We start from the raw sequence: 27,650 nt of genomic DNA on the forward strand, positions 1-27,650 counted from the left end.
ACTAAATTACATTTATTTGCATATTAATTGACATATGTTCTACGTTATGTAATACAGATTAAACACTACTGTCTTCATATTTTTAGTTTGTTCTTTTTCTTAGTATCTGGCACTGGTTGGTTGTTACCACTTGCTTTGGTAAGGAGAGCACAGCCGGAAAAGGTCTTCTGGACTCCCAGAATCCACTCATTTGCTATCACAAATGCTAAGTCACTAAGTCATAAAATCCTTCCAATAAACACGTCAAGTGTCATTTGAAAAGCAGTTTAATTTCCAATCTAAATTTATATATAGTCAGCTTACGTAGACTTGTTTTCATGCCAGAATTTTCCATTACCATAAATATTTTCCCTTACTATTTGTTTCTCTGATTAACTTGTAGATAGCAGTACTTCATTCAGATGGTTCCACCACAGAGCTCCTCATTCATTATCCTGTAGCTCTTCTCCATCCTCAACTTTTAGTTTAATTTCATTCAGTTGAACACAGATGAGAAATGTATACCAAAAATATCCTGAGTTGTGTCTTGTAAATTACATGAATATTCCAATATGTCTTGGGACATGTAATTGTCATCCTGCAATTAGTTACAACATCCTGAGCTTTCTGCTCCTTAGTTATTCCTGAGCTATGCAGAAATTTTTCTTGAATTGATCTTACATTTTTTAATTATCAAATATTATTTCAATTCTGCAGCCAATTCAATTTTATTTCATTACTGTAGTCTGCAGAAGTATCCATCTCTTTTTATATAGTACACAGGAACTTTTTAATATTGGCAAAGCATCTCGAAATGTGTCTTCTCAGCAAATAAAGTCATCACAGACTTATTCTTTTTTTGCCAAAAGTACTCTTAAAAATATTAAGAAATATGAGCTTGAAGACTTATGCAGAGTTTGCCTACTAGAAACTTTCTTGTTTGATCTCTGCTTGTGCTAGCTCATGTCTCTTCCTACATTTACTTTATCATCTAAATAATCTTCAACTAAGCTTCCTACTATGTTAGAATCAAACTGCGTTGCTGAATGCCAAACAGATAAAACCTATTGTATTCCTTTGTCTAGTAAACCATATATATCATTACAAGATTGTTAAAGCCAGTCTGATCTAATCCTAAAAAAAGTCACCTTATATGATGTCACTAACAACAGACTTTCCATCTGTCAAAATAGAATTTAGTTATATAGTAAACAATGAGTAAAAATTTTATGATTGTTTTCTTCCTTGACATTCATGATTCTTCTAACATTCACAAAGAAGAGAATTTCAACATTACATCTAAGATTTATTCCAAAAATTTCTAGATTTGAAGTCCTTCACTTTGCAATACTATAAGCAATGTAGCATTTATATAATTGGCTCAACTTAAATATGTTACAATTGCAAATAATCTCCAGAACAGTACTACACAGAATTTTTTCTGTACAGATTCATTAGCTTCACATAACTCCTGAAGATAGCATTAATAAAATACTTCGAGCAAAGAAAGGAATTTATTCAGTCCTGCTTTTGAAAGATTCATAAAGTTTGTAAATGTCAACTGAATCAGTTAAATATTTTTTTATACTAAGCATCTTACCCTTTTTCAATTTGCGAACAGCTAACATACAATGGCTAGGAGATAAATCCCATATTCTTAAGGTTTTGTCATCACTTACAGTGGCACAAATAGGTAAATGAGGATGAGTAGCTAGACCCCAAACTTCCCCCTCCATGTGACCCTGAAAAAACACAATTAATCAGATTACTTTTTATTTTAAATTGAAATATGAAATAATACATTTAAGGAAGTTTTTAAAAAAAAGAGAGAGAGAACATGCATATCTTTAGAAGATAATGAATATCTTAATAGAAATACACAACACCTGAGAAAATTATAGTAATTAGTACTACAGAAAACTGTTCCTGAGAAATAATCCTCACACACACCTATATCAATGACATGGACAGTAGGACTGAGTGCATCCTCAGCTAGTTGCTGATGACACCAAGCTGTGTGATGAAGTGATCAACATGCTGGAGGAGAGGAGATGCAATCCAGAAGGACCTTGACAGGTGTAACAGGTAGACTCATGCAATGAAGCTCAACAAGGCCAAGGCAAGGTCCTGCACGTGGCTCAGGGCAATCCCAAGCACAAATACAGGCTGGGCAGAGAATGGACTGAGAGCAGTCCTGAGGAGAAGGACTTGGGGATTTGGTGGACAAGAAGCTGGACAAGAGCCAGCAATGTGCACTTGCAGCCCAGAAAGGCTGTGATCTGGGCTGCAACAAAAGAAATCTGACCAGCAGGTCAGGGGAGGTGATTCTGCCTCTCTACTCCACTCTGGTGAGACTCCAGTACTGTGTCTGGCTCTGGAGTCTTCAGCATGAGAAAGACAGGGACCTGCTGGTCTGCATCCAGAGGAGGGCCACAGAAATGGTCAGAGGCCTCAAGCACCTCTCCTATGAAGAAAGGCTGAGAGAGTAGGGGTTGTTCAGCCTGGAGAAGAGAGGGCTCTTAGGAAATCTTATTGAACCCTCTCAGTACTTAAAGGGGGCTTATGAAAAGATGAGGTCACTTTTTGTAGGGCCTGTAGCAACAGGCCAAGGGGTAATGGTTTAAAACTAAGAAGATATATTCTGACTAGATATAAGAAAGAAATTTTTTATGATGAGGGTGGTGAAACACTGGGAGAGGTTGCCTAGAGAGGTGACAGATGCCCCACGCCTGGAAGCATCCAAAGTCAGATTGGATGGGGCTCTTAACAATCTGATCTATTTGAAGATGCCCTTGATTACTGCAGGGGGTTTGGACAAGATCCCTTTAAAGACCCCTTCCAACAAATTATTCTATGAATTAGATTTTTTTCTTTACCTTAGATTCTAATATTTTCTTTAAACAAAACTGGTTCTTTATCTATTGCACTGGCCACTCAGAATGGAGATAATGCAGAGTTTCTTTAACTTGGAAAGAAAATCATAGATTGATACAATGTAAAAACCTGCTTTGTAGACAGGCTTAAGAAATGCAGCTGTTTGGTATGGCAAAGAAGACTGAAACTTTTTTTACATAATTACAAATAAATCTAATAACAACCTCAAGGAGACAACCTTTAAAAATAATAGCAGTAATTAGGACTCAGAAAAAGTTAATAAAGAATTCAGTGGAAGATCCACTGTTTCACACACTTCTTTTTTTTTTTAAACAGAAATTTGATCTCTATCTGTTTGAAAGGATGAACTCATTGAACAAAATAGTAAATGAAATCCTATCTCTATTTTGCTCACTGAAAAGTCATAATGGTCTAGCCTAACTAGAAGTGATGGTAACTCATTAACTTCATTAGTAATTAAAGTCTTTGTTATTTCATAGGTTTTTACTTGAAAAATAAAATTATGTTTGCGGTATGAAATATTTGACTGATATTTAATATATACCTGAACCAGCAGAGTTATTGGTCCACTTTTATCCACCTCCAATATTTCTCCATTCTTTGTGCCCACTAAAATATGACCATGTCCTAATGATATGGCACGTATAGAAGGATTATCTTCTAAGAGGAGACCTAGAACATAAAAATGTTGGAAGACCGGAGACTCTCAAGTATGCCTTAAAGAGGGTTTCTCACACATATGCACATTACATTCTCACTGTAGAAAAAGACACTCAGTAGTAAACAATAAAAACATATTCCTGCATGGAACAGCTTACATGTTTGGACTCCTTTGAGAGTATTGAGCAATACATCAAGAAGTTTAATCAGCCTGACTGGCAATCTTAGTGAAAAAATGGGCATGTGTCAACTACACTACTAAATTGCTAGCATTTATGGTAACCTCAAATCTAGCTTTTTGTAAAACAGCTATGAGAATAAGATATCCTGGAGTACAATGTTTTCATTAATAAGTATTTATATTCAGAATGTTTGAAAATCAAGTCATATACATTAGAACTCAGCAAACATAATTTTTATTAAGGGGATGGAAGAGAAATGGCTATCCGAAATGACAAATAGGGGAAACAGTAAAATACCGCTAAGATCAAGAATGAATCATAGAAATAGGAAAAATAGAAATGAAAATGTTCATTAATTATTTCAAAAGACATTTGCATTTACAGAAAATTAAGTACCAATACCTCAAAAAAACACAATTCTAAATTCCTTCCCTTCTCCGAAACAAAAAAGATTGGATAAGAGATTTCATACTCAGAATCATAAGAAATACAATAGGCTTTTTTGGTTGCAACTTTAATTAAAAAAAAAATCCCCTGGGTGATAAGAAACTCAAAGTTTAATTAATTTAGGCTGATAATAAGGCAAATATTGTGATCTGCACCCATCAAATGTGCAAACAGACGCTACAACACACGATTCCATCCCAAGAGAAAAACAACATATTTACAATCAGTAACGCTCAAAAAAACCATTTTAGTATTCACTATGTCAAATGTGAATTTCTTCCTACCGAGGAAAGCAATTCCACAAAGTTTTCTAAAGAAAGTATTTTAAATAGAATAAAAGTCTGTTACCTTTAGACCCAGGGGCCAAAGCAGCCCTTTTGATGGCATAGGTTTTGAGACAACGTTCAAAAGTATCATCCCAGAGAGCTACTACCCCATCCTTTCCTCCAGTGACAAATCCCTGGGGGGGGGGGGTGTGAGAAAAAAAAGAAATAAATAATCAAAAATTATAATCCATTACTATATTTCTTTAATTTTTCAGTGATTTCTGCAAATACTGAAAATGGACTATATACAACACTGTAATACACAGGGCAGATGAAAAGAACAGGAGCAACAAAATGATTGATTTCTCCTCCTGATGAAAGCAGCACAGTTCTGTACAGTCAATGTACAGAGGCTGTATGCTTCTACCATTCTAGAAAATAAATTTAATCAACATACTATAAAGTGTTTTTCCTGATATTTAGCCTGCATGTCCCTTTGGTATTTCACCTCATTACTCCAAACCAAACTTAGTACCACTCACAGAAATTTGATTAGTGCTTAAATGTTTCAAATATATGCATATTTGTGCCATTCTGTCTTTAAAAATTATTTACAAGTATTTAATGAAGCAACAGGTATACATAATATTGAAATCATTAGTACTTTCCTTTAGAGCATTTAGTTCTGAGTATGAATAACACATGCGTTGTTCAACACTACTATACTGACATTCAAATATTAGGAGGTGGAGTGCCTTGGTCTAACCTAACAAAACACAAACATATACATAAGTTCAAACATACAAGTAATCTAACTGGAACACTCATTCACATTTAAGCACATGCTTAAAGGTTTTGCTGAGTTAAAAAGAAGCTGAGAATCAGGAGAAGTACTTAATGATTTACAGATTGAATGCTTCTATGAGTAGACAGTAATTACAGCACAAAATAGAAGTATGATCTTCCTTTCTCACAAGCTCACATATTCCATTAAACTTACAGATCTTAAATCAGTTACTGTTATTTTTTTAGTAAGGGGTTATGAAAATTACTGAATAAGATGTCACTGGACCACAAGGATTTGAGAAACAACTTTTACATAACAGAAGTAAGAGACATGCATAAAACACTATTTTGAATCTGAACCTCACAAGGCTTTTCTGTAATGGAAATAAGGACATGGATAAGTTTGGGAAAGGTCTAGCTTTATCATAGACTTCTTTGTCCAGACATAATAAAACAACAAGCAGTTTATTTACTTTTTCCAGTGCGTGCATGCTGAACACAGGACCATCATGTGCTTTGACAGTTTTTATGAGAAACACATCTCTCCAAATACACACATCCCCCGTGGAAGTTCCAGAGAACGCCATCTCTTCAGTCCAGCCATATACTGCACACATCATTGTATCAGTTCTTCCCAAAGCACCTATGCAGCCCTTTCTCCCAATTAGTCCTCCGCCTGGTTCAGACCAAAAACAAATCATCAGATATTTGCTTAGAATTGTTTTCCAGAAACTATACAACCCTGCCCAGAGCAACAGGTCCTTTTCTTCTGGTCCACACATGCTGCCCCAAAAACTGAGCCTGAGAAGAGTTCCCACAAAATAAAATTTTTATATTATTTGGCAACTTTCATAAAAAAAACAACCCTTACTTTTAACTTACTACTTGAATCTGAATTTGAATGTATTACACATATATACGCACATAGACATATGGAGACACAGTGCATTTGTAAACTTGCATCTGAACAAAAAAACTAACATCTCCCACACACAGTTCATAGAAATTTGGAATGAATTAACCAGAAAGAAAAAAAAAATTAAACCTTTACATCCCACCCTTTTCATTATATGTTTTCAGTGAGAGGATTTCTCATTTTATTTTAGAGGTTTACTTATATTGCCCTCTGGATAATAGAATTTTATATTATATAAATTTTATATTTTTTTTTATTTTTTATTTTTATATCTAAAATCATTTGACAAGTGTAACACATAGGAACTTCTGGCTAGAAAGTCAGATTTATATCGTTACAATCCTCAGAGAAATTTCTTGTGGTGTAACACAGAAGCCCCTCAGGATCTGACACTTCATGTCGAGAGACAAAGTCTCAGAACCCCTCTGCCTTAGCACTGATGACGACTTATTCCAAAGCACATATTTCAGTGGCACTTCTCACATCAAGTGCACCTGCTCTACTGCAGATTCCAGAAACCTGGCATTTGTTAAGGTACACCAATACTCTGCTCCTCACACTGACACTGCTAAGTGCATTTCACAGTGATTGCCTTGCCAGTGTTCCACTGGAGTTTTGCACAGATGGGCTGCTGCATCAGGGGAATTTGATTTCTGCTGACTGAGCAATGCCAGAGACAAAACTACCATTTTCAACAATTTCCTTTCTTTATTCAAAATCACCATCTCCAAGCTTTTAGCATAGTTATGATTTCTTTCTAAAGAATTTATAATAACTCATTCAGTAAATATTCTGAGACACTTTGTTCTTTCTATAGATAGCAAGCTCAATTGTCAAAATCAATAATTTATATAGACATCAACAGCTTGCTCTCAGGCAATCTTGATTAATTTTTGTTGGAGCCAGAATTGGGAAAACCAGTGTAATTTTTTTTGTCAGAGGCTTTTCTCTCCATGATTAATCTTTGTCAGGACTTCTGTGAGCTGATGTGCATAAATTCTGCATGAATAATTAGAACATGCTTAGTAGAAAAGCTAGTCTTCTGTAGCACATGTGCCTTTAGATACAATTTGAGATTTAAAACAATGAAGTTCAAACAATATCAGGGAATGGATTTTTCACTGTTGAAAATTTCTCAAGCAGAAATAGCCAGCTGCTTTACCTTGGGTTTTAATTGTCAAGTTCAACAGAAGTGTCTAGACAAACAGCTCTCAACTGGCAGATGTATCATCTTTAAGTACTTTGTCTGAATTTTGTATGTGAATTTTTTATAACCTTAAATTTATTTAAGGTTTATTTGTGCCTCTTCATAGAGGATGTGCTGTAAAGGTCCTTCTACCAAAAACTGTTCTATGATTCTAGAGCAGCTCTGTAACCTTTTCAGATATGCTATATTATTACTAGATATAAAATCAGACAGTAGAAAATCCAGGGTCTTTTCTACTTATGTACCTCTAGCTCCACTGCAAATTGATCTTAAAACGAATTCCCACTACTGCCATAATGCCAATTAACATTATTACTGCTAGGGCAAAGCAAATTGACATATACAGAGAAAGGAGTTGCCTTTAATACATGAAACATGCAGTAAAGAGATGCAATAGTTATACTTTAAGTAACAGAAAATGCTGTAATTCTGAAAAGTGTCCTTACCTGCTCTACGCCAGAATTTCATGTGTTTAATTCCGACTGTAATCAATTTATCAGACATGTAAGGATTAATCTTAACAACAAAAATCTTATCTTTGCTTCCCCTGAAACGCAAAGTAAAATAATTTAAATAAAAATATAACTATTAATATTTCTAAACAGGCTTTGGTTTGTGGGTTTTTGTCTTAATGTATGCCTGTTCTATATTGCTAACATTTACTTTCAAATCATTAATAATAGTTTACTATGAGAAGGAAGAAAGCCAAAGAACCAACATACTGAGTTCCATTCTATTTTCATTACCTTTCAGTCTCCAAAGCAGGTGAGCAATTATGTTACTTCAGAGATGCACTAGGATGCATTTTCTTTGCAAAAGAAAATATATTTGCATTAAGTTTAGGTATATGGCATTTAGATCTCTGACAGCTGATAATGAAACTTAAAGGAATAAAGTTGTAAACCTTGTTCCAATGTCTCTTTTTTTGAAAACATCTTTTAATAGATTTTTTTATGTTTATGTTTTATGTTTTTGTTAGAATAAAACATGGTGCTATTACGTTTCTTAAATGGAAATTTCAGCTGTTTCCAAAAACCTTAAAATCTCTTGTTTTAGATTTCTTACTAAGCTTCTATAAAACGAATGTCTTGCTTCAGTCCTATAGTTTGAAAAACAGCTTTCAACTATGTTTGCTATTTATGGAAAGAAATGCTTGCTACTGGTTTTTTCTTTCTTTAAAATGCAGAAGAACCTCCAATCCTTAATTTTTGCTCCTCATTCAAAAGTGGCAAAAATATTTTATTTTCTGTTGTTTCAAACCACGGAATGAATTAGTGCAGAAAGCAAGAAACAGTTTCTTTCCAAACTCAGTCATCTTCAAAGTACAGATGCTGCTCTCAAAAATTCCAATCAATTCCTTTGTGTGGGTAGGAGAAATTTAAAAAAAAAACAACAAAACCACCCAAACCTGAAAGTAAAAATATCAGGTGAAAGGCTGACAAATGAGTCTCCAGAGAAGCCAAGTTAACTGGGCTTCTGAAAAATAATTGGGAAGGGAGTACTCTTCTTTATCTACATCATGTATTCAGGATTTTCATTCCTCAGTGGGTAAGAAATTCAACACATGTTTAAAAATAAAATGATAGTAAACATCATTGAAGAGCAATAATGACCTTAATGGATAAAAAGGAAGTTGACACTTTTTAAATTGTATCCGCAGAGAGTAATAAATCTCTTTTAAATCTACATAGAACAACGTTTAGAGTACACAAACTGAATCCAGACAGAATGCGGAAAAACTCTCTCACAATACTGCTCTATTTAAAGCAATAGATCCTTAAAAAAACCAAAGTTGGAGGTTTCAAAAACACTACTCAAAATTAGAAATAAGATTCTATCTTGTAGATTAAAACTCTGTTTAATAAACAGATATTAAATAATCTTCGCAGACACAAAGAAACTTCCAAAATGTTTAACCTTTGGAAGTTATTTAGTCTATTTTCCTACTCCAAGCAGACTGGACTTCAAAGTTAGATCAGGCTGCTCAGAAAGGAAAAGGAAAGAACCCTGAAGAAAAAAGAACTGCAAAACAACTTCAGATTACTATCCGAAGATGTGACCTCTGATGAAAAAGATCTGAACAGAATGTTCATCACCATTTTTGAGAAGGCAAACAGAAGTACATAGAGTGAGTTTTAAAAAAATTATTTCAGAACACGTCAAATTAAAGAAACACAAATAAACTTCATCTTCTATATCTTCTTTCTTCACCAGTGGAGCTGTCACAGCAATAATTCTTGTTGGCTATCAGAGCTTCATTTATTTCTTCCAAAGAAGGTTTTAAGGCTTTGATAAATGTCATTGTCTGCATCACTCAAGTGATAGAAACTGCTAATTTATTGGAGGACTTTTATTCTTTAATCAATATATTTTGCTTACTGTCATTTGAAAATAAATCTAGGTACAAATTTTAAAACATAGCTAAATTCGTACCTTACTGCAGAAAGCTTTTCTCCTTTCTTCCAATCCCAGAGTACAATAGTGTGATTGTCATCTATTCCAACAGAAGCCAATCGTTTCCCATCCGCTAGAATAATAAATTTATTATTAAGAGAGTAGATAGATAACTATGTTGCAATCATAGGAAACCATATTAAAAATATTATAGCTTCACAAATATTATAAGAACATACAAACAGGTAAATAATCACATGATGTGTTTAGAGGCATGTCTTGTCATCTGTTTACTAAACAGGAAAGCACTCAAGCAATACCATGAAATTTATGAAATGCCCTTAAATTTAGTACTCCTGTAAACTCTTGGAGAAGCTCTGATATATTCCACATTAACCTCCAATAAACAAGCTATTTGTGTTCACTCATGATCAATGACTTTCTGACATATATCCATCTTCAAAATTGCTATGCATCCATGCCAAAATTTGGGAAACGAGATTCACATCTTGAAAAACGGAGAATCAAAAGTAAGAAGCATCAAAGACCACAAAGTATACATCTTTGTGATCACACATCTTCACTGTGAGTCTAGAGATCCTATCCAGTAAATCCAAATTATTAAAGAATAAATAGAAGCCAGTGGACCAGAGGAAATTAAATTTTGGTACAGGAATTCAATGTATGGGGTGTAAAAATCTCAAAGGGTTTAACTAATAGTCTCTTATGTTAGGATAAGGCGGAGAGAGAGACTGGGTTTCTGACCAGAAGAATCCATAACTGGACTTTCTGAATGTATAAGTGTGCTACCCAAATGGCTTTCAGGATTTCATTAAAAAAGAAAAAGAATTGCACACCTGATCAATGTGCTCAAAAATTTGGTTACATGGTTGTAAAGCAGACACAGCACTCAAGAGCTGTGCACCTGCATCATACAACCAAATAAAATTCCAAAGTGCTCAGCTCAGCTGTTAAACAGCACAGAATCTGTTCTTGTATTTCCTATGTGCAAGACTCCAAAGGAGTTTTTTTAAATGAATAATCATTTTAAGACAGGTTCTCTCATTTGACATTTAACACTGCAAAATATTTTTAATACATAGTCTTCAGCGTAAAGGAATCCCAAATTTCTTAGTAGAACTGATTAGCTTGTATTCTCACACAGAAAAGGAAAAGTGTACATAAATAAATAAATAAATAAATAAATACTTATTACCTGAAAAATCAACAGCACAAACACCGTACTGGTGATAGCCCTTTAATACTGAGAGTGGTTTTATTGTTTCTGTATCCCAAATGTGTATTGAGGAATCTCGACCAACCTGAAAGTAGACATATTCATAAACTTTTTTTTTCATTTCTCAGTTACTTCACACAATTGTTTAAAAAGCACAATAATGAAAAATACTCCAAAAAAAACCCTTTTCCTGCTGTCTGGCTAGCAGTACATTGTTCCTTTTGCTGCTTCACAAATACCACTTCCCAACTGGCTTAGGAACATTAATCACAACTAACTAAAGCCTTCTTGGAAAAAAAAAACAACAAAACAAACAAACAAAAAAACAATACATTGATTGCACTGTGGCATATTTATTCCATCAATTCTTCATCAATCATTACCTGTCTAAAAATAAAAGGTTATTTTTATTGCTAGTATGTAAGTTACTCTATGTTTGAGAAATCAAGGTGACTTCTGTTGCTTACTGGTGTCATTACAAGTATCTACAGGTCAGATTCTAATGGTGTCACTAAAACGGCACTAATGTAGGTAATTAGAACTTAGTAAGAAATTGAATTCAGCTTATTCTTTTCAACTATGTACAAAAGCATCATTACTCAGTATTTACTATTCCAAAGGTTTTACACCTCAGTGCACCAAGAAAAGGGTTGTAAAATCAGAGCAACAGTCTCTTGTGTTTAAGACCAGGGGCAGGGCTCAACAAAACTAGGATCTATTTCTGGTTTTGTCACAAACTTAGTATGTGATATTTGCAAAGCTTTTCAGAATATCCACTATCAGGAAAATCTGAACCAGTGTGGCATGGGAAATTTGATTACTGCATTAGCTAATATCTTCAGGTAACATAGTACACCACAGTATATAATATCTCTATGTAAAACAGTATATAATGGAGCGTATCGTTCTGTTCATAGCATAAAGTATTTTAAAATATTGTAAATCCAGGGACATTTTTATTCATAGCCTTTACTACTCCAAAATTAGGTAAAATCAATTCTTATATTTAAGGTTTTAATTTCTTAACTGACCTACAGAGTTATGTTAATCTCAAACATTTTTACAGAAATCAAGAGCATTATAAGCAAAAGTTTATTTCTCTTAAAAAACTCAGTTCATATTTCCCAATTTACTTTATAATAATAACAACAACAATGATAAAAATCATAACCATAAATAACCCCCCCTGCAACATCAGATCAAACCTTCAAATTCCCAGTGTATAAATATTTATGGGAAGACTTGTCAGAAAACATGAGTGAAAAGAATTTACCTAAAATTACTGTCAGGCAACAGATAAAATGAACTACAATTAGTATTATAAAATGAACTATTATTAGTATTATAAAATGAATTTTAGCAACATACATACCTGTGTTGTACGCACAAACAATAAATATAGGTGATAACAAAACATATAACATGAAAATGAAATGCCAGACTGTAGTAACAACTGCTAACTTCATATTAGGTAATAATACATGAATGTAATAATAAAAAACAAGACACTAAAAAAATATTTCTTAATTGCACATTTCCTCCACCTTATCATGAAACGGTAACATAATGCTGAATAAAAACATATTAATCTATTCTGAATTTAAAAGAAGTTTAAAAAACGATGAAGTAAAACTCTTATGAGATTATAAGGAACTGTAAAAAACACTTATTGTGTCAGTTTTTTACCAAGATTCCATCTGCAACAGAAAAGCAGTCCTTCACCCGAATAAGTATAGACAGGACATTCTTCTTCCAAGACAGGCCTTTCTAAACTCAATAGTAAAAACTTCACATTGTTATGGAAGATAAATATGCATCCTACCTGGCCCGTTGCCACATAGTCCTTTAAGGGATGAATAGCAAGGCAAAGAATGTCATCATCGTGACCCAGATAAAAGCGCTGTGTGTTCTGCTGTCGGTTGTACACCACTCCCACCGCTGCCACATGGTATACGATTTCACCCGTCTGAGTGTAAAATAAATTGCTTCGACAGTCGTAACCTCTGTAACTAATCAGAGAAAAAAGTTTGTTCACCAAGGTCATAAACATATATAACGAACCTGAGATAAAATTATTCGAGATGAATTTTGCACATGTAAAACTCAGATTACTTACCAATTACTGTTTTGGTAAGATTATAACATATTTTCCAAAAGGAATATCAATTTAACAATTTAATTTCCTATTCAGACAACAGTACTACTAGCATTAGTTTAAAAGTGGCATTTAATAGTTATTCTCCACAGCTAGTTTAGAAGTGAAAGTAATAGCTAGTAATTTTTTCAGACCACATGGAGAAGTTGGGCATGCAACATATAATTAAATGAAATAGAAAATGTCCAAAGTATTAGTTTTGGCTATCTCTTACTGCTCAAAACTCAGGCAGAAAAAGATTCCACAAGAATGCGGACAACTGAGAGTTTCTGGAAACTTGATAACAGAAAACAAATGCATAAATTTTCTTCTAGAACAATTTCTTTCTTTGAAGGAAAACCTGTCTTCTTCCTGCAACTGGCAACTGCAATACAGCAACTGGCACGAATAGGCCAATTCCCAACCGAGGTCTGTATGCACTGTATCTCAGTACACGTATTTCTTCCTAGGTGTGATTAAGATTCAAGATCCCATAAAACACAAAAGTTACATTTTTCAAAAAGGCTAGGATCTTGCTTTAAGTAATTTAAGAGGTTAAGAAAACTAAAAAAACAAGCAAGTTTTTAACACTGTCTTTGTCAGTCGATGGAGATAATATTTAAAAATGCATAATTTAAATGTATTCCTTCCTTTCTGCTGATGTAAACAATACTTCATATACTCCTGACACATCCTGTTTCTATGCTAGTAATTCCTCAGCTAACCTCTTTCTGTTCCTTCTTCTTTTCTTACAGATCTTCACTCAATCAACTTTTTAATTATTTTACAAAGATGCAGGCAAAATCTGGCTACATTTCTAACTATATGGTTAAATTTACAGGAAGGGAATGACACTTGAATTGTTTAAAATGGCCATGAATTATCTTCATTTAGGGATCAAAAGCTCTACCTAAGTATTTTTGCATCCAACTTCTAACTGAACCAGTTGAAGATGATCAGCAAGTCATTCTTGGCAAACAAAATGGCTACACATTCATCCTCAGCAACTGCAAATTAACAGAATTCTCTAATGTCCATGTTATACTTCTCAACAAAAGCAGGCCCCTTTTGCAACATGCATGTCTTTAAATTATCACATAAGACAGAGATGCATCTGTACACATACCAGTAAGTATCATACACGAAATGAATGGTATAGCATTAAGACAATTATGGTATAGCATTAAGACAATTACGACATATGAGACACTTAAAAGTTTTAAATGATGCAGAAATTATGCAGTACAGGTAGATAATTCATGAAATTATATACATTTTTCCTTATGTACACAGTGCAGTCATATGCACCAGTGAAGTAATGAATCTTTAAGGCAGCTGACCAACTTTTGTTTAATGAATACTATTTCAAAAAACATGGATTCATGTTGACAAATGCTAGATCTATGCATTACTGGAAAACAACATAGCACATATCTGGAGCAGATCTGAATACACTGGATTTCTGTTGGCTCACCTACATTACACACAATGTCACCATATGTGATTAGACAAAAATTGCTAAAATCACCTCACAAAGTTTTTAAAGAGGCCAGCAGAGGGTCCAGGTCCTTCCTCCCCAGAAGCAGAATGTTGCATCTCATGAGCTTTCTGAAGATCATGAAATTCCTCCCTTCCCCATTCTCTAGCCTGCCCAGGTCCCTTCAGATGACAGCACAGACACTGGGCCTACCAGCCTCTCCTCCCAGCTTTGTATTGTCTGCCACACTGTGAAGTCCAAAGCTGGGTCTCATTGGATCGCAAACAAGAAAAGTGAACATCTTAAACCAGCAAAAACTGTGATAGCACAGAAATAAAAGCTTTTAAATAAGTCTCTCTCCAACTCATTGTTTAGATTGGTATCCATGTGCAGGTTCTTAACTTCAGGTTTTGTCCTAGTCCAGCAACTTTTCAGTGTCTCCTGAGTTACGGTCCCTTCAAGGTCTCTAGAAAAATCTCTTTCCATTTTATCTGAGGCTCAGCTATATGTTTCCTCCCTGCTCTTCTCAAAGTGACCAATAAGTTAGACTCACAATACAGGTGCATACTCTTCAGTCATGCTTTGGTCTCCTTCCACCCACATCTTTCACTAACAACATCCCCCAGCAGCAACATGTGCAGATGTTTTGAAGCTGATTTCTGCCCGACCCAAAGTGCTGCCTGCCTGCACCTTTTCTTTGATGTCCAGCCACTAGTTTTTAAAAGGACAGAATATACAATGACCTAGAGTAACTATGAAGAAAGAAAAATAACCTATCACAGTATGTAACATCACCATTTTAAAGGCATGACAACATTCAGTGAGGGGCAGGGATTATAAAGGCAGGCACAGTGCCAAAGAAGATATCCTAACCTATTGTTGCTTAGACATAATTTTCCTGTGCTTCACTCTGCACTGTGCTCTGCTAAACATACTGGATTTCCTTTGCAACTACAGAGTAATAAAAAAGAAAAAAGGCAAATATGCACCCTAAAGGAGAATACTTTTTAAAAAACAGCTACGAAAATAAGTACGCTGAAAGAAATATTGCTTTTGAAATCTTGGACATTGAGCAATTTCTTACAAGCTTACCAGTCACCCATAAAAGTAAAAAGCATTGAGACAGCAAAAGGGTTTCAGATCCTCCTATGTGTAACCCAGAAATTCAGAATTTTCCTAGTTCATCGTAACAATTGCCTATATACCCTAAATTAAACCTAGTGAAACTGAGTACATTAATGCCATGTGTCACAGGACTACTCAAAATATCCAAAATGTATATAGGATGCAGGAAAATAGTTCTTATTAGTCATATCTATAACTTTTTGTGATCAGAAGTTTTGATTTTAGCTAATTTGATCTAGTTATTAAAAATATGTACAGTCAGTTGTTTACAATTAAAATACAACATATTTTGCCAGATATCAAGCAGTGCCAACAAAGACCCTTTGTAACCCAAATAAACATATTTGGTCTTTCCCACACAACAGTTTACTGACTCCCTGACTCCATAGGTACTTTTTATGAAGGAAAGTGATGGGCTAAGGTTGAGCAGAGATGAAAAGAAGCATATTTCAATGTAGAACATCATTCCCTAAGAATCTTTTACACAGTCACAAAATACTTACATCTCCATATTCTTAAACCAATTTAGAACCAAGATTATTAGCTAATCTCAGGAAAAGCATGAAAAGAATCAATGTATTCACACACAGAAAACAAACCACTGAAGTAATTTACAAATCACTCCCTGTGCTCCACTGACTACTGACTGCATCTCCAGTGATGGTGATGGAAATTTAGATATACACATAAAACCCTCTACTTTTAGGCACACAACTGTGAATTCTGTAACCTAAAGCTGGGTCCTACCCACAGTTAAAGCCAGCTAAGGGGCAACTTCACAAGTAACGTCCTCTCTGGGAAAAGAGTCAAAGTTCATAGTTTGTCTGATGCTGTAAGAGTTTTCAAAAGTTTTATGTTACTCTTCAAAGTATGCATGGGACATTTCCAAATGTAGTCCAACCCTCCACTAAAAATCTCTAGAAGAACCAAATGTCAAAATGAACATGGTTGAGAATAGAGTCTTTAGTACAAAGGTGGTGATTTTTATTTTTAAATAAACTTATTCTGCATGGCAATGGTGTTTTTGCAACAAAACCCACTCATAGCCTATTCCCTTCAGATACTACTTGTAGGTACTTGTAGGAATCCATGCAAGACTCATTCAAAAGCATTTCCATGTCATCTTGAAACCATTACCATCTTAAGATAAGGGTAGTTCAATGAATATGTTGAAACTCAAACTAGATCTTTGAATATTGAAAAATAATTCTATGATTCTATGAATATTTAAAAAAAATTTTAAAGAAAAAATCATTCTTGTGAAATCAACAGCATAGCTTTGAAAGAATACAGGGCATAAGTATTACATTTGCATCCTTATTTCCTGACAGCAAAAAGAAAGCATAATAAGCATTAAGCCTGAGAAAAAGGTTCCTCTGAATATTTTAAAATATGTATCCTTTTCATGTTTCTGAACCACCACCACTGCCAAAGACATAGCAAAATTAAAATAGAGGAATAGTCAAAAAGAGGCCAAACTAGTACACCAATTTAATAATATGTTTTTGATCATGACTGCATCATATCTCTTACAGAAAAATGCACTCAAAGATCATGACTGCCTCAGATCTCTCTCATCTACAGAAAGATGCACTCATCCATAGTAATCAGTGGCTGGTGCATATGATCAGTAGTATTGTTTTTATGCCCTTCTAAAGCAGAAAGTAACCAGAGGTTTAAAAGATTTCTTACAGGATATAAGAGATTTTTAAAATTTCATCTTTCAAGGTAGTTGTCAAATTCAAAACACAAAACCAACAAGCTCAAAAACAAAGAAAGGAAAAAGAGCTTCCTATTACCCTAACTCAAAAAAGCACCACTAATCTTACACTTTCAAGGAACATCCAAGTCATTTCCATTGCAGCTATAGAAAGATGAAGAAAAGCAGACTTCCTGAATCAGAGAATATGCCTATTACTCACTTGGATGTGGGTCACTTTAAAGTTAACAGCCTGGACATTGAGAAAAATCTGTTGTTCAGCATGGATTCTTCATTAGTTTTCTTGATGCCCATTGGGTAACCAGACAGAACTCAACAGGACATTCTACTTCTGGTCATTCCTGGATATTCTGGTCAAGCTTCACTTCTGTTGTGAAGGAAATAACAATAATACCAAAGATCCAGGACCCTTGCTTGTGCTACATCTTCTTCAGGATCATTTGGTTTTATTCTTAGACCAAATTTTAAAGACTATATACAGCAGTTACCCACGTTAATGCATTTTCTATATTGATATAAAAATCTTCAACTGAGAATTCTGGAGCATCAAAAACAGAAATAAAAAAAAAAACAACCAAAAAAAACCCACAAGCCAACTCTGCACCAAGCTTTCCAGCTGTCATTATTTCCAAAGCTATTAGTCAGATCACATGTCTTCTACAGACCAAGTTGCTGAGTTGAATGACTACCTATTAATTTAATAAGCATTCCATGTGGAGCCCTTTGACAATTCTTTAAGTGCCATTATAAAGACAGACAGTATCAGTAACTTATCTATGCATTTAGTTACGTCTGAAAAGAAGCTGTATTCCTGCAAAGAGGTATCTTTTGAAAGGAAAACTCAGTATTACCTGATTTGCAATGTCTTAATTGAATAAAGGCTTTAGTTTTGTTTTGTATCAAGCGAATTTAGATTTCTGATCATTATTCTAATGCAGTAACATCTAATGCCAGTTTGCTTTAAAACAGCACATCTTTGTTCTGATAAACATTCTTCACTTATGGAGTTATGGGAGACTACCAATCCTAAAGACAAAATCATAAGATTTCAAGGATGCATCTGAAAGTCGTTCTGCTACTCAAATTAGCACCAAAAAGACTGAAACTGAATTTTAACAAACTTACAGGACCTATTAAAACTAAATTTAGTTCCTAAACTAACAGAGGAATATGTAAGTTGTTTCAGACTAGGTACAGTTTATATATCTTTTTTAATAAAATACTGCTAGAAACACCACTTAATACGGCACGCAGTCATCTTCAACTACACCAAGTTTCTATTGTAGCTACCAAAATAATACAACAAAGAGAACTACTACTTTGCAGATACTGAAAAGTATGGGTGAAACTATTGAATACTTTATTTAGTCACCTGTATTCAAATAGTAAGTATCAGCTAAAGTTTCAGTGCAAATTCTCTTCAGAATTTATGTGCAGAATTAGTAAGTTGGCATCAAAGCTTTCTATTTATTTAGTGTAAATTTATCTTTACAGAAATAAACAAAAATAGTAAATCACAAAGCAACTGACCTGAAAGTCTTTCATCGTATTATTAAATTATAAATACTAATCTACAAAACACAAACGGTCTGCTTGTATATTTTAAAGAATCCTTGTTTGCATACCCATGAACAAAATGTAGTCTTATACTGTTCCCTGGAGCTCGCTCACGTCTCTTAGAAGCTGCACTTTTTCTTTTTTCTTTGCATTGCTCTTTAAGTTGAGGTAGATCTTCTTTGTAAACCTTTAAGAATGAGCATACTTAAAAATCAGCATGTTTCCGAGAATTCAGGCACAGCTATCACCCACAAAAATGTTATCCTGACACCACTGGGAAAAACCCCTCCAATACCTGTAGCCAGTGATTGTACAGTGTAACTTGTTTTTAAATTGCAACCAAAACTCCAGTAGAGCATGCTAGGAATACATATAATAATTTTTCTCTCTGTTAATATTAATCTTAATTGTAATCTTAATATTAATTATCCATTAATTAATATTTTGAATGCATCTGGTAATAACAATTCTAGAGCTTTTGGTCAGTTCCCATGCAGCTCTCAGTCTTCCCAGTTTTCAGATTTCAACAGTCTTCATAAAAGACCAACTTAAACCCTGGGAAGTATTCCAACTGCCACTGAAACCAAAATCTTTACCTGTCGACGATAGGTGATCTGGGTCTCTTGTTCAATTTCAGAGTCCAGCTCTGGAACATCAGACTGATCTGAATCTGATTCATCACTATTGGAGTCAACCAGACTCTCTGTCACCAAGAAAACAGAAACAGAAAATGAAGCAACCTAAAGTACAAACCTTAATGCTTCTGCTTTGATAATCAATGCATATATTAATTATAACAATAACTGCTAATAATTGGCAGACTGACAGGACCAACTCTGCTGCTACATTAGAAATGAGCCAACTCCTAAATATGACAATTTTGGGGGGTATAGGAGCAAGATAGTTTTCATTAAAATTATTTCATCAACATTAATGTCAAGAAAAAAGGAAAGCAGAAGAGAATGAAGTAATGAGTACAAAGCAGAACCTAAGACTTGCAGAAAACTATCAAGAGAGGGGCTCCAAAGAGAAACTTATGGTTAAGTGAGCAATTGAGGTGAGTAGAAATTCTTTGGATAGATAAGTGGGGAAGAAAATTACATATGGGAAGAAAGTGGCAAAATTTTTGGTGACTGCTGAGAAAAAGGATAGTCATTTAAAATTTTACATGTAGGGAAAGCCAGACTACATCTTGTAGCAGAGTTCCATTCCAGAAACTGAGAAGAATGTCCTGCCTGACAAATGATAATCTATTTTGAACTTTCTTCAACCTTTTATTGAATGTTGTACAATTTTTGATTAAGAAACCAGACTTAAAGACAGTCTAGAACACAAATGGATTTTACAGGTCTCAAAATGTAATTGCCAAGAGAATCACCACTCAGTAAGGACTGTTTATAGAATAATGAAATAAAGAGCTATCTTTGGAGCTGTAATACTTATTATTTTTACCAGTGATTTAGAGAAAACCAATATTGCTAACAAAAAAGGTAGAAGATTACAGAGTTAGGAAAGCCACTAACAGGACAATTATCAATCATGTGACAAAGCAGATGTATGTTACACATACTGTCAGATAGACAGAAGTAAGGCTATATATCCAGGAACAGGGAATCCAGTAAAATGTAGGAATTTTATCTTGAGAAGGAGCAGCTAATAGAGAAATTTAGGTCACAGGAAATAATTAGTTGAAAAGGAGTTCATACTATGAAGAATAAAAGCAATTAAAGGCTTTTTGAAGGCTTTGTCTAGGAGATTAAGAGAACTATTGTTTCTTTCTGCATTTGTCACTGACAAGTTCAGCACAGAATTGGTATTCATTTACCTATTTGCTGAGTCCACACTGATATATATTCATCTGATCTTAGCAACTAAATGGTGAAACAGCCTATTTCATTGTAACTCTATATACTTATTTCCCTTCTCTCTAAATTCCTTTAGGAATTTTCAGGGGAGGCACTCAGTTAATTGTTTGATTTTAGGAAACTCAGTCATGAGAATAATTATTGTATTAGTTACTGGTGGAAACATGATCTTCATTTTTCCCAAATATTAAATATCTATATGCTGCTTTAAAAAAACACTAAAATTAAGTAATCAGCTATAATGCTTAAATCATCTAAACACTTCAAAATTTTAATCAAATGAGTATAAAAGTCTATTTTTCCAGTGATATCTGGGCATCCAATTGTTGTCAATTTAGTAAAGTATGCTATGTATAGAATTCAAAAATTTGTATCTACGATCTGAACTTTTAAAATTTTCCTTTGCACAGGAAATACAGCAGTGAAGGGATTTTTCACATTCTTGTTAACCTGAACATATAGGGTATTGGCAAGTATTAGGCAACTCTATCAGGTATTTCAGGCAGCGGCAAAGTTTAAAGAACAAAAACTTTGTGCAGACTGACAATTCTGAATATTTATTTTGATAGTGCACCAAAGAATTTTACTTCTCTTTTAACCTCCCCTCCTTCCACCCTTTTGTTGGTGGTTTTTTCAGTAAGTTGCTTACCTTGGGGTGCTATATGAAGAGAATCCTTCAACTTCCGGTCAGGTACAAACTTCCACTGAAAGACAGAGTGATCAGCTCCCCCAATGGAAACAACCCACTGGTGATCATGGGACCATCTGACATTTGTCACATGAGCAGAATGACCGAGATATTTTTTAAACTTTGCTCCTAGAACAAGAATAAAAAAATCTCTTTCAGTATTTGTGGAATAAATGTTTCAGAAGCACCTCAGGAAATCACATTAAGGAACCCTTATAACAAGTAATAGCTTAATAAATATATTCTAATTAGTAGTAATACTTTAATTAATAGCAGCAACTTTTTGCAGTATTCAAAAATTTTAATCTGTCTTTAAGATAAATTTTTTAATTTGGGTTTCAAAATAAAATATCTTAAGCAACTCAAATACAAGAAGAAAAGAGATATGATCATCCTGTATGAGATCTAAATTTTTTTAATTTTATTGTATTAATTTTATTTTATTTCTTACAAACCAAGAATTTGACAATTATTATTTCTACATTGAAAATATACAGTTATTTAAATCATGTATTTTTAGGTCTGTGAAAACACCCCCATGTATGTGCTTGTAGCACTGGTTCTCACTGTGCAATCTGAGTGCTAAGCACTTGTAGCAATTCCTATGCTCCCACGTTTAGCAGCAGTAGAACTGGTAGTAGTAGTAGTATAGCTACATGAAGTTAATGTTTTCACCAACTGCTACATAATTACAACACAATCATTGGGTCAGTTACTAAAATGAAGTTCCTAACAGCACTCCATTATACAGATATCTTTTTAGACAAGAAAGGCTTCATTGTTTCAGAGCTGTTTGAAGAACTCCATTCTAGACACCTTCACATTTAATGCTGGCTACAACTGCACGGATGGGTCTTAGGATATGTCTTCAAGCAATATGTACTTAAAGAAATGATTTGGGTGCTGCTTGTTGGTTTGTTTGTTTTTAAAGACTGATATTCCCCCATTTTTTTTTTCCACTCTTTTTGTAAAAGGTGATATTCAAAACCATTTCATTTCCAGATTATGTTTAAAGTGAAAAGGCTTTTATTGGTACATGAGGTAATCCAATGAATGGTGTCTAAAATGGAGTTTTTCACACAGTTCTGAAACAATGAAGCCTTTCTTGTCTAAAAAGATATGCATATCTCCTCTGTTCACTCAGTCCTGAAGAGTAAACTTGAAAATTACATCTCTCACCTTAGGCCTCAGTTTAAAAAATTTAACAAGATTTGTCCTTTCTTGTTAGAAAAAATTAGAGAAAACTACTGGAAAAGTTTTAAAATTTCAAATAACATACAGTAGCATACCCTGATTACAGGACCAATACACTGGTCACTTATTTATTACCTCTAATAATTTACAAAGTTATTTTTTTCTAGTTCCTAGCCCAAATCTCTATCACATACTCAGAGAAAGGAAGAAAACTACTTGATGACAAGGTGAAATACATAAAGATATATATCTCATAAAAGGGTAGATACTGAGTGACCTCACAGAATTCTAACCAAAACAAAAGAAAACTATTTTACAAAATAAAGTAAAGCTCATTCAAAATGCAAATAAAATACTGTTAACATTACAGTTCTCAATACACAAGCTAATTATTGTTGTTCTCTACCTCTGAGCTCTAACTAAACTTCCATGAATAAATATTAGCCATTTATATAATTTTCAAAACCCCAGTCTTCTAATTAATTTTTCTTGAATAACAAAAATTCAAAAATACTTTTTTAATTGAACTTAAAGGTACTACCTTTTCTTAGACATGGGTATCGAAAGAGCTTTACTATTCCATAATCATCAGCTGTAACCATAACTTGCCCAATAAAATTTGCATCCACGGAATTTATATCATTTATATCTGAATATTTGGGCCAGATTCCATTAACTTCTAGGCCAGAAACACAGGTCCATGATGCCCACTGAATGCCTTTTAATTCCTCCTTGTTCGTTACTTCTTTTCCACCTAAGAAGAAAGATAGAGTCATTTTTAAATGTTCACTTACGCAATTTTAAAGAATGTAACATTTTAAAAATCTTTTAGAAATCAAATCCAAGTGAGACACAATAAAAATGGACTTCTGACACTGTCCTGATCTAATATTCCCTATTATGACCAAAAGTCTCAATAGTAAGGCTTCTCAAGACTACTTAACAGAAGATCATGGCTTTGGTACTTTACAGCTTTTATAATGTCTTGGTATCTCTTGAGGTTGTGTTATTTTTAAATGTTTACCAAAAAACACATGTAATCATTTTAAGATAAAGTTCAGAAAAATTCTGTTGCTGAATGACTCTAGAAACCTGGATTATTTTGAGAAAAAAATGAAGAACTCATTTAGATTTGGCCATTGTAAATTACTGAAAACACCAATTTTATGCTTGGATCCTTGTTACATCAATTTCACCACCAGCTCTATTCATAATGACAGTGATCCAATCCCACAAAGTTTCACATAAGAGTTGAAGAACGGAGTCAGACCAAAGGCACATTTAATAAATAGTGTGTCTTCTGGAAGGGCCAGAAGCAGAGTGCAGGAGCAACACAGGAACGACGCAAGCAAATGTGAAAGCTGTGAGTTGGACTGAACACACAACTGCGAAACCTGAGCGGGACAACAAAATTCACTTCTCAGTCTTTAGTGGTAACAAAATTGAAGACAACTAGGCCATGTTTTTTCCTGTTTTCTTATTGTAGTTAGGATTCTGCCTAGTGGAAGCAAATGGGATGGGATAAGATGCAGGGGAGAGCTGCCACAAGCACTGTAAGAAGATAAGTTTTCAACAGAAGGATTGCCCTAGCAAGGAAGAACTCAAGTGTACTGGACTCAACAGAGTAAATAAAGAACAGCCCTAGAGAAAAGAAAGCAAAATGGCAAACAAAGCAGAAATGAAGACTTAAAAAAACCCCAACAAAACAAAAAAAATCAAATCAAACAACCAAAAAAAACAAAACCGAACCAAAAACCAACAACAAACCTCCCACATTCAAGAAAAATTTTAACTACTACATACCCCTCCAAAATCTGGAAAGGAACTCAAGTGCCCTGTTAGAAGATCCTTCAGCTCTGATAAAATAACTGCAACCTTTGACAAGGTTTACCTTATAATCTCTTTCAATTACTAATCCATATAAATAATGACTACTAAAACTGGTTATATCGATAACTAAGTCCTACAGATCTTGTACCAGGAAACTGTAAGTTCCTCTACTCACTTATAGTGGAATTTCAAGTGTTACACAATTTGAATACTATTTTGAAATATCAGGACATTCCTCTATCTCCACTGACTTTGCTCAACTTTTTTCATAAACAAAGTTTTAAAATTCCACATTCTAACATACAAAAAATTCCAGGCTCAAAGCTGCCTATATAACTTCAAATTGCTCCTTCTGTGTGTATATTTGTTACTGTCTAAGTTCTTACTATCTTTTCTTATGTATCTTCTGTCACATTCGTTACACAGAATCAAAATTAATTAGATGCTTCAGCAAAGAGAGTCACAAAAAGCTGCATGGATCTGTGACTAATGTACAGTGTAAAGCATAAATATTGCACAACAATGAAGGGAAAATGTAAAAAGTGGTGATGATAATACATAATTACTAAAAATATGATGAGTGGGGAAAATATCATTATGTAAAAAGTGTATATAATAGACAGAAGAAAGAAGTCAAACCTTGTGATAAAGACTGCCCTTGGCATATTCTAATCAGGATTACTTAAATTTGAAGCTTTGAGATATTGTAATATGTGCATATGTCCTCTACAGAGGGAACTGTCTTGATGGAAATTATTTCAACAATAAAGGATTGTTCAGTCAAGATTTCAAGAGTGTTATCTTGAAAACACTTACAATAATGGGGCTATCAAAAAGTTTCTCAGTGTAAAAGCTCTTTTAAGTTAAATTCCTCAGTTCTGCTGCAAACACAGTTCAGGAAAATCAAATTACTCTCCTGAGCCGCAACATACTGATTTTTTCACATATTTTAAAAAAAACCTACAGCGCAATTAAGTGGTAATTCATTTAATAACCAAGCTCCACAAGTACAAAGCTATTAAGCTATTGCAAAATTGAATTTCAATGTTGCGTTTTTCTCCTTCTAAAAAAGTGAGAGCAAAAATTTACTTTTAAGAAATAAAACAAATTATAAGCCAACATATCTGGCATTATAAAGGACAGTAAACATATAAGGATAAAAATATTTAAGTAACTTTACCATAAAAATGCTGTACTTATTCAAATATAGCAAATATTTATACAAACTTACAAAAAAATTTCACTATAACCACATGCTTTGAACTAGGATTTACATTTGGCTTTTTTTACAAAACTACTATACATTATTTCTATAGTAAGTAACGAATATCATAAAGACAACTCAGAATCTTACTTGGCATTCTGTAAAAAAGTCTCTTTCCATTGCCATCATTGGTCTGTAAGTATTTACTGTCTGAAGACCAATCCATATGCGTAATGAAACTTAAAGATCCAATACATTCCCCAACTTTCTTGTATCGTTGAACAACACCATATATATCCACAGAGCTGTCATTGGAACCAACAGCTAGGAAATTCCCATCTGGAGAATATTTGAGTTCATGAATAGCTTCTTTCCTGTCTTTGATATGAACAACCTCAGTCATATCTCTGTAGTATGAAAGAAAGCATGTCATAAGCATAGAAGAGCCTTATCACAGTGTCAAGTTCCCAGTCTTAAAAAATGAACAAGATTGTGAAAGTATTAAGTGAACTTAACTATCCCATGTGTAAACACAAAACTGCTGTTTTTAGAGTTGGTTAGGGCTTCATGGCCAAAAAAAAGAGAAGGGAACAGTGACACAAGAAGGTGCTGCACTGGGCTGAGGGAGAGCAAACAAAAGGAACTGTTCAAACTGGGTCCACAAGAAAACCTCATCAGGGAGGTTACCAGATTTTTATTCACCCAGGGAAGAAAACTTCACTGACATGAGACAGAGATCTCATTTTCCTTTTAAAACTGTGGGATTTCAGCAACAAGTCAGCACTGGTTTTATATGCATGATGTGCTGACAGCGAAATTCCAACACAGGAAAACAATTTATGAATGAAAATTTCTTAGTAATTCAAGAATAATTAATAAAGCTAAAACCTAAAGTAAAACATTTCCTAGAACACTGCCACTCTCTGTAAATAGACCAATACACTTTTTCAAATGGGTTGTTATAGAACAACATGAACATATGTAGCACATTTAAAAAATCCGAGCATTAAAATTTAATGCTCGGATGTAATTTAAAACAAAAATTTAAGTGACCACATGTATGGTCACTACAGTGTCAGTATACATACAATCTATAAAAACAATTAGATAATCTGCTTGAAGGAGTTAATAATGTATCCGCTTTTAATTTGGTAACATACCTGACTCGCAGCACAGTGAAAGAGCCATCCTTCATCCCAAGAGCGAGATGGATTCCGTCAGTACTGACTGCGGCACAGCGGATGGGTTCCTCCATGTTGCACCGGGCAATCAGAGCATGGTCTATTAAACTCCAAATTCTAAAATGAAGTAATTATTTCAAATGTAAAAAGGGGTTTGCAGCTTTGTCATAGGTAAGATGAAGTCCGCAATTTCTGAAGAATGTCGGACATGGCAGTGTCCTATTTTAAAATAATTTTCCACAAAAAAAATCTTGAACAAAAGTGTGAATTTTGTATAGAGCAAGGAATAGTTTTATATTTTAAAAGGTGAGAAAATATCTAATGAGAAAATGCAGGGATAGATTAATTTTGTTTGATTTTTTGAACATAAAAAATGATAACATGACAATATATACTTTCAGACCACTCCTGTGAAAATTCTACGGTTTTGCTAATCATTTTAGCCAAGAACATTAAATAACAATTATAAAGACTTTGATCAGTATAAATAACTTTTTCTACTAACAAGTCATTAACTGCTAATAACTAATAATATTATAATATGTAAGTTTTTACTACAAGATACATTACAACATCTATCATTTACAAGATATAACTGGAATTTTAGAGTATTATTTCAATATTAATAACTGAACTACTGATTTGCTTAATCATGTTACACTTAAGATATTTTTAAGAAAGTAAAGGTGTTTTTGACAAAAAAAAA

The 27,650-nt window shown here is 33.9% G+C and overlaps 1 protein-coding gene across 10 annotated transcripts in view; it reads right to left on the reverse strand.

The window, feature by feature from the left end:
• The window catches only part of EML5 (EMAP like 5), a 113,930-nt gene that overhangs the window by 45,379 nt on the left and 40,901 nt on the right, over positions 1-27,650 (reverse strand). For all 10 annotated transcript variants that reach the window (XR_010431463.1, XM_064658934.1, XM_064658931.1 and 7 more), the window contains exons 8-21: positions 26,924-27,061; positions 25,914-26,170; positions 23,271-23,483; positions 21,497-21,664; positions 19,579-19,685; positions 19,051-19,169; positions 12,792-12,978; positions 10,949-11,054; positions 9,772-9,865; positions 7,785-7,885; positions 5,689-5,891; positions 4,512-4,623; positions 3,419-3,546; positions 1,580-1,721 (exon numbers count right to left, since the gene is read on the reverse strand). Coding sequence is in view for 9 of the 10 variants with exons in the window: in XM_064658934.1 (XP_064515004.1) it covers positions 1,580-1,721; positions 3,419-3,546; positions 4,512-4,623; positions 5,689-5,891; positions 7,785-7,885; positions 9,772-9,865; positions 10,949-11,054; positions 12,792-12,978; positions 19,051-19,169; positions 19,579-19,685; positions 21,497-21,664; positions 23,271-23,483; positions 25,914-26,170; positions 26,924-27,061 (2,075 nt within the window). In the remaining variant the exon portion in view is untranslated. The remainder of the gene's footprint in view (positions 1-1,579; positions 1,722-3,418; positions 3,547-4,511; positions 4,624-5,688; positions 5,892-7,784; positions 7,886-9,771; positions 9,866-10,948; positions 11,055-12,791; positions 12,979-19,050; positions 19,170-19,578; positions 19,686-21,496; positions 21,665-23,270; positions 23,484-25,913; positions 26,171-26,923; positions 27,062-27,650) is intronic.

Source organism: Pseudopipra pipra, chromosome 6 (genome assembly GCF_036250125.1).
Source record: "Pseudopipra pipra isolate bDixPip1 chromosome 6, bDixPip1.hap1, whole genome shotgun sequence".
Lineage (NCBI taxonomy): Eukaryota > Metazoa > Chordata > Aves > Passeriformes > Pipridae > Pseudopipra > Pseudopipra pipra.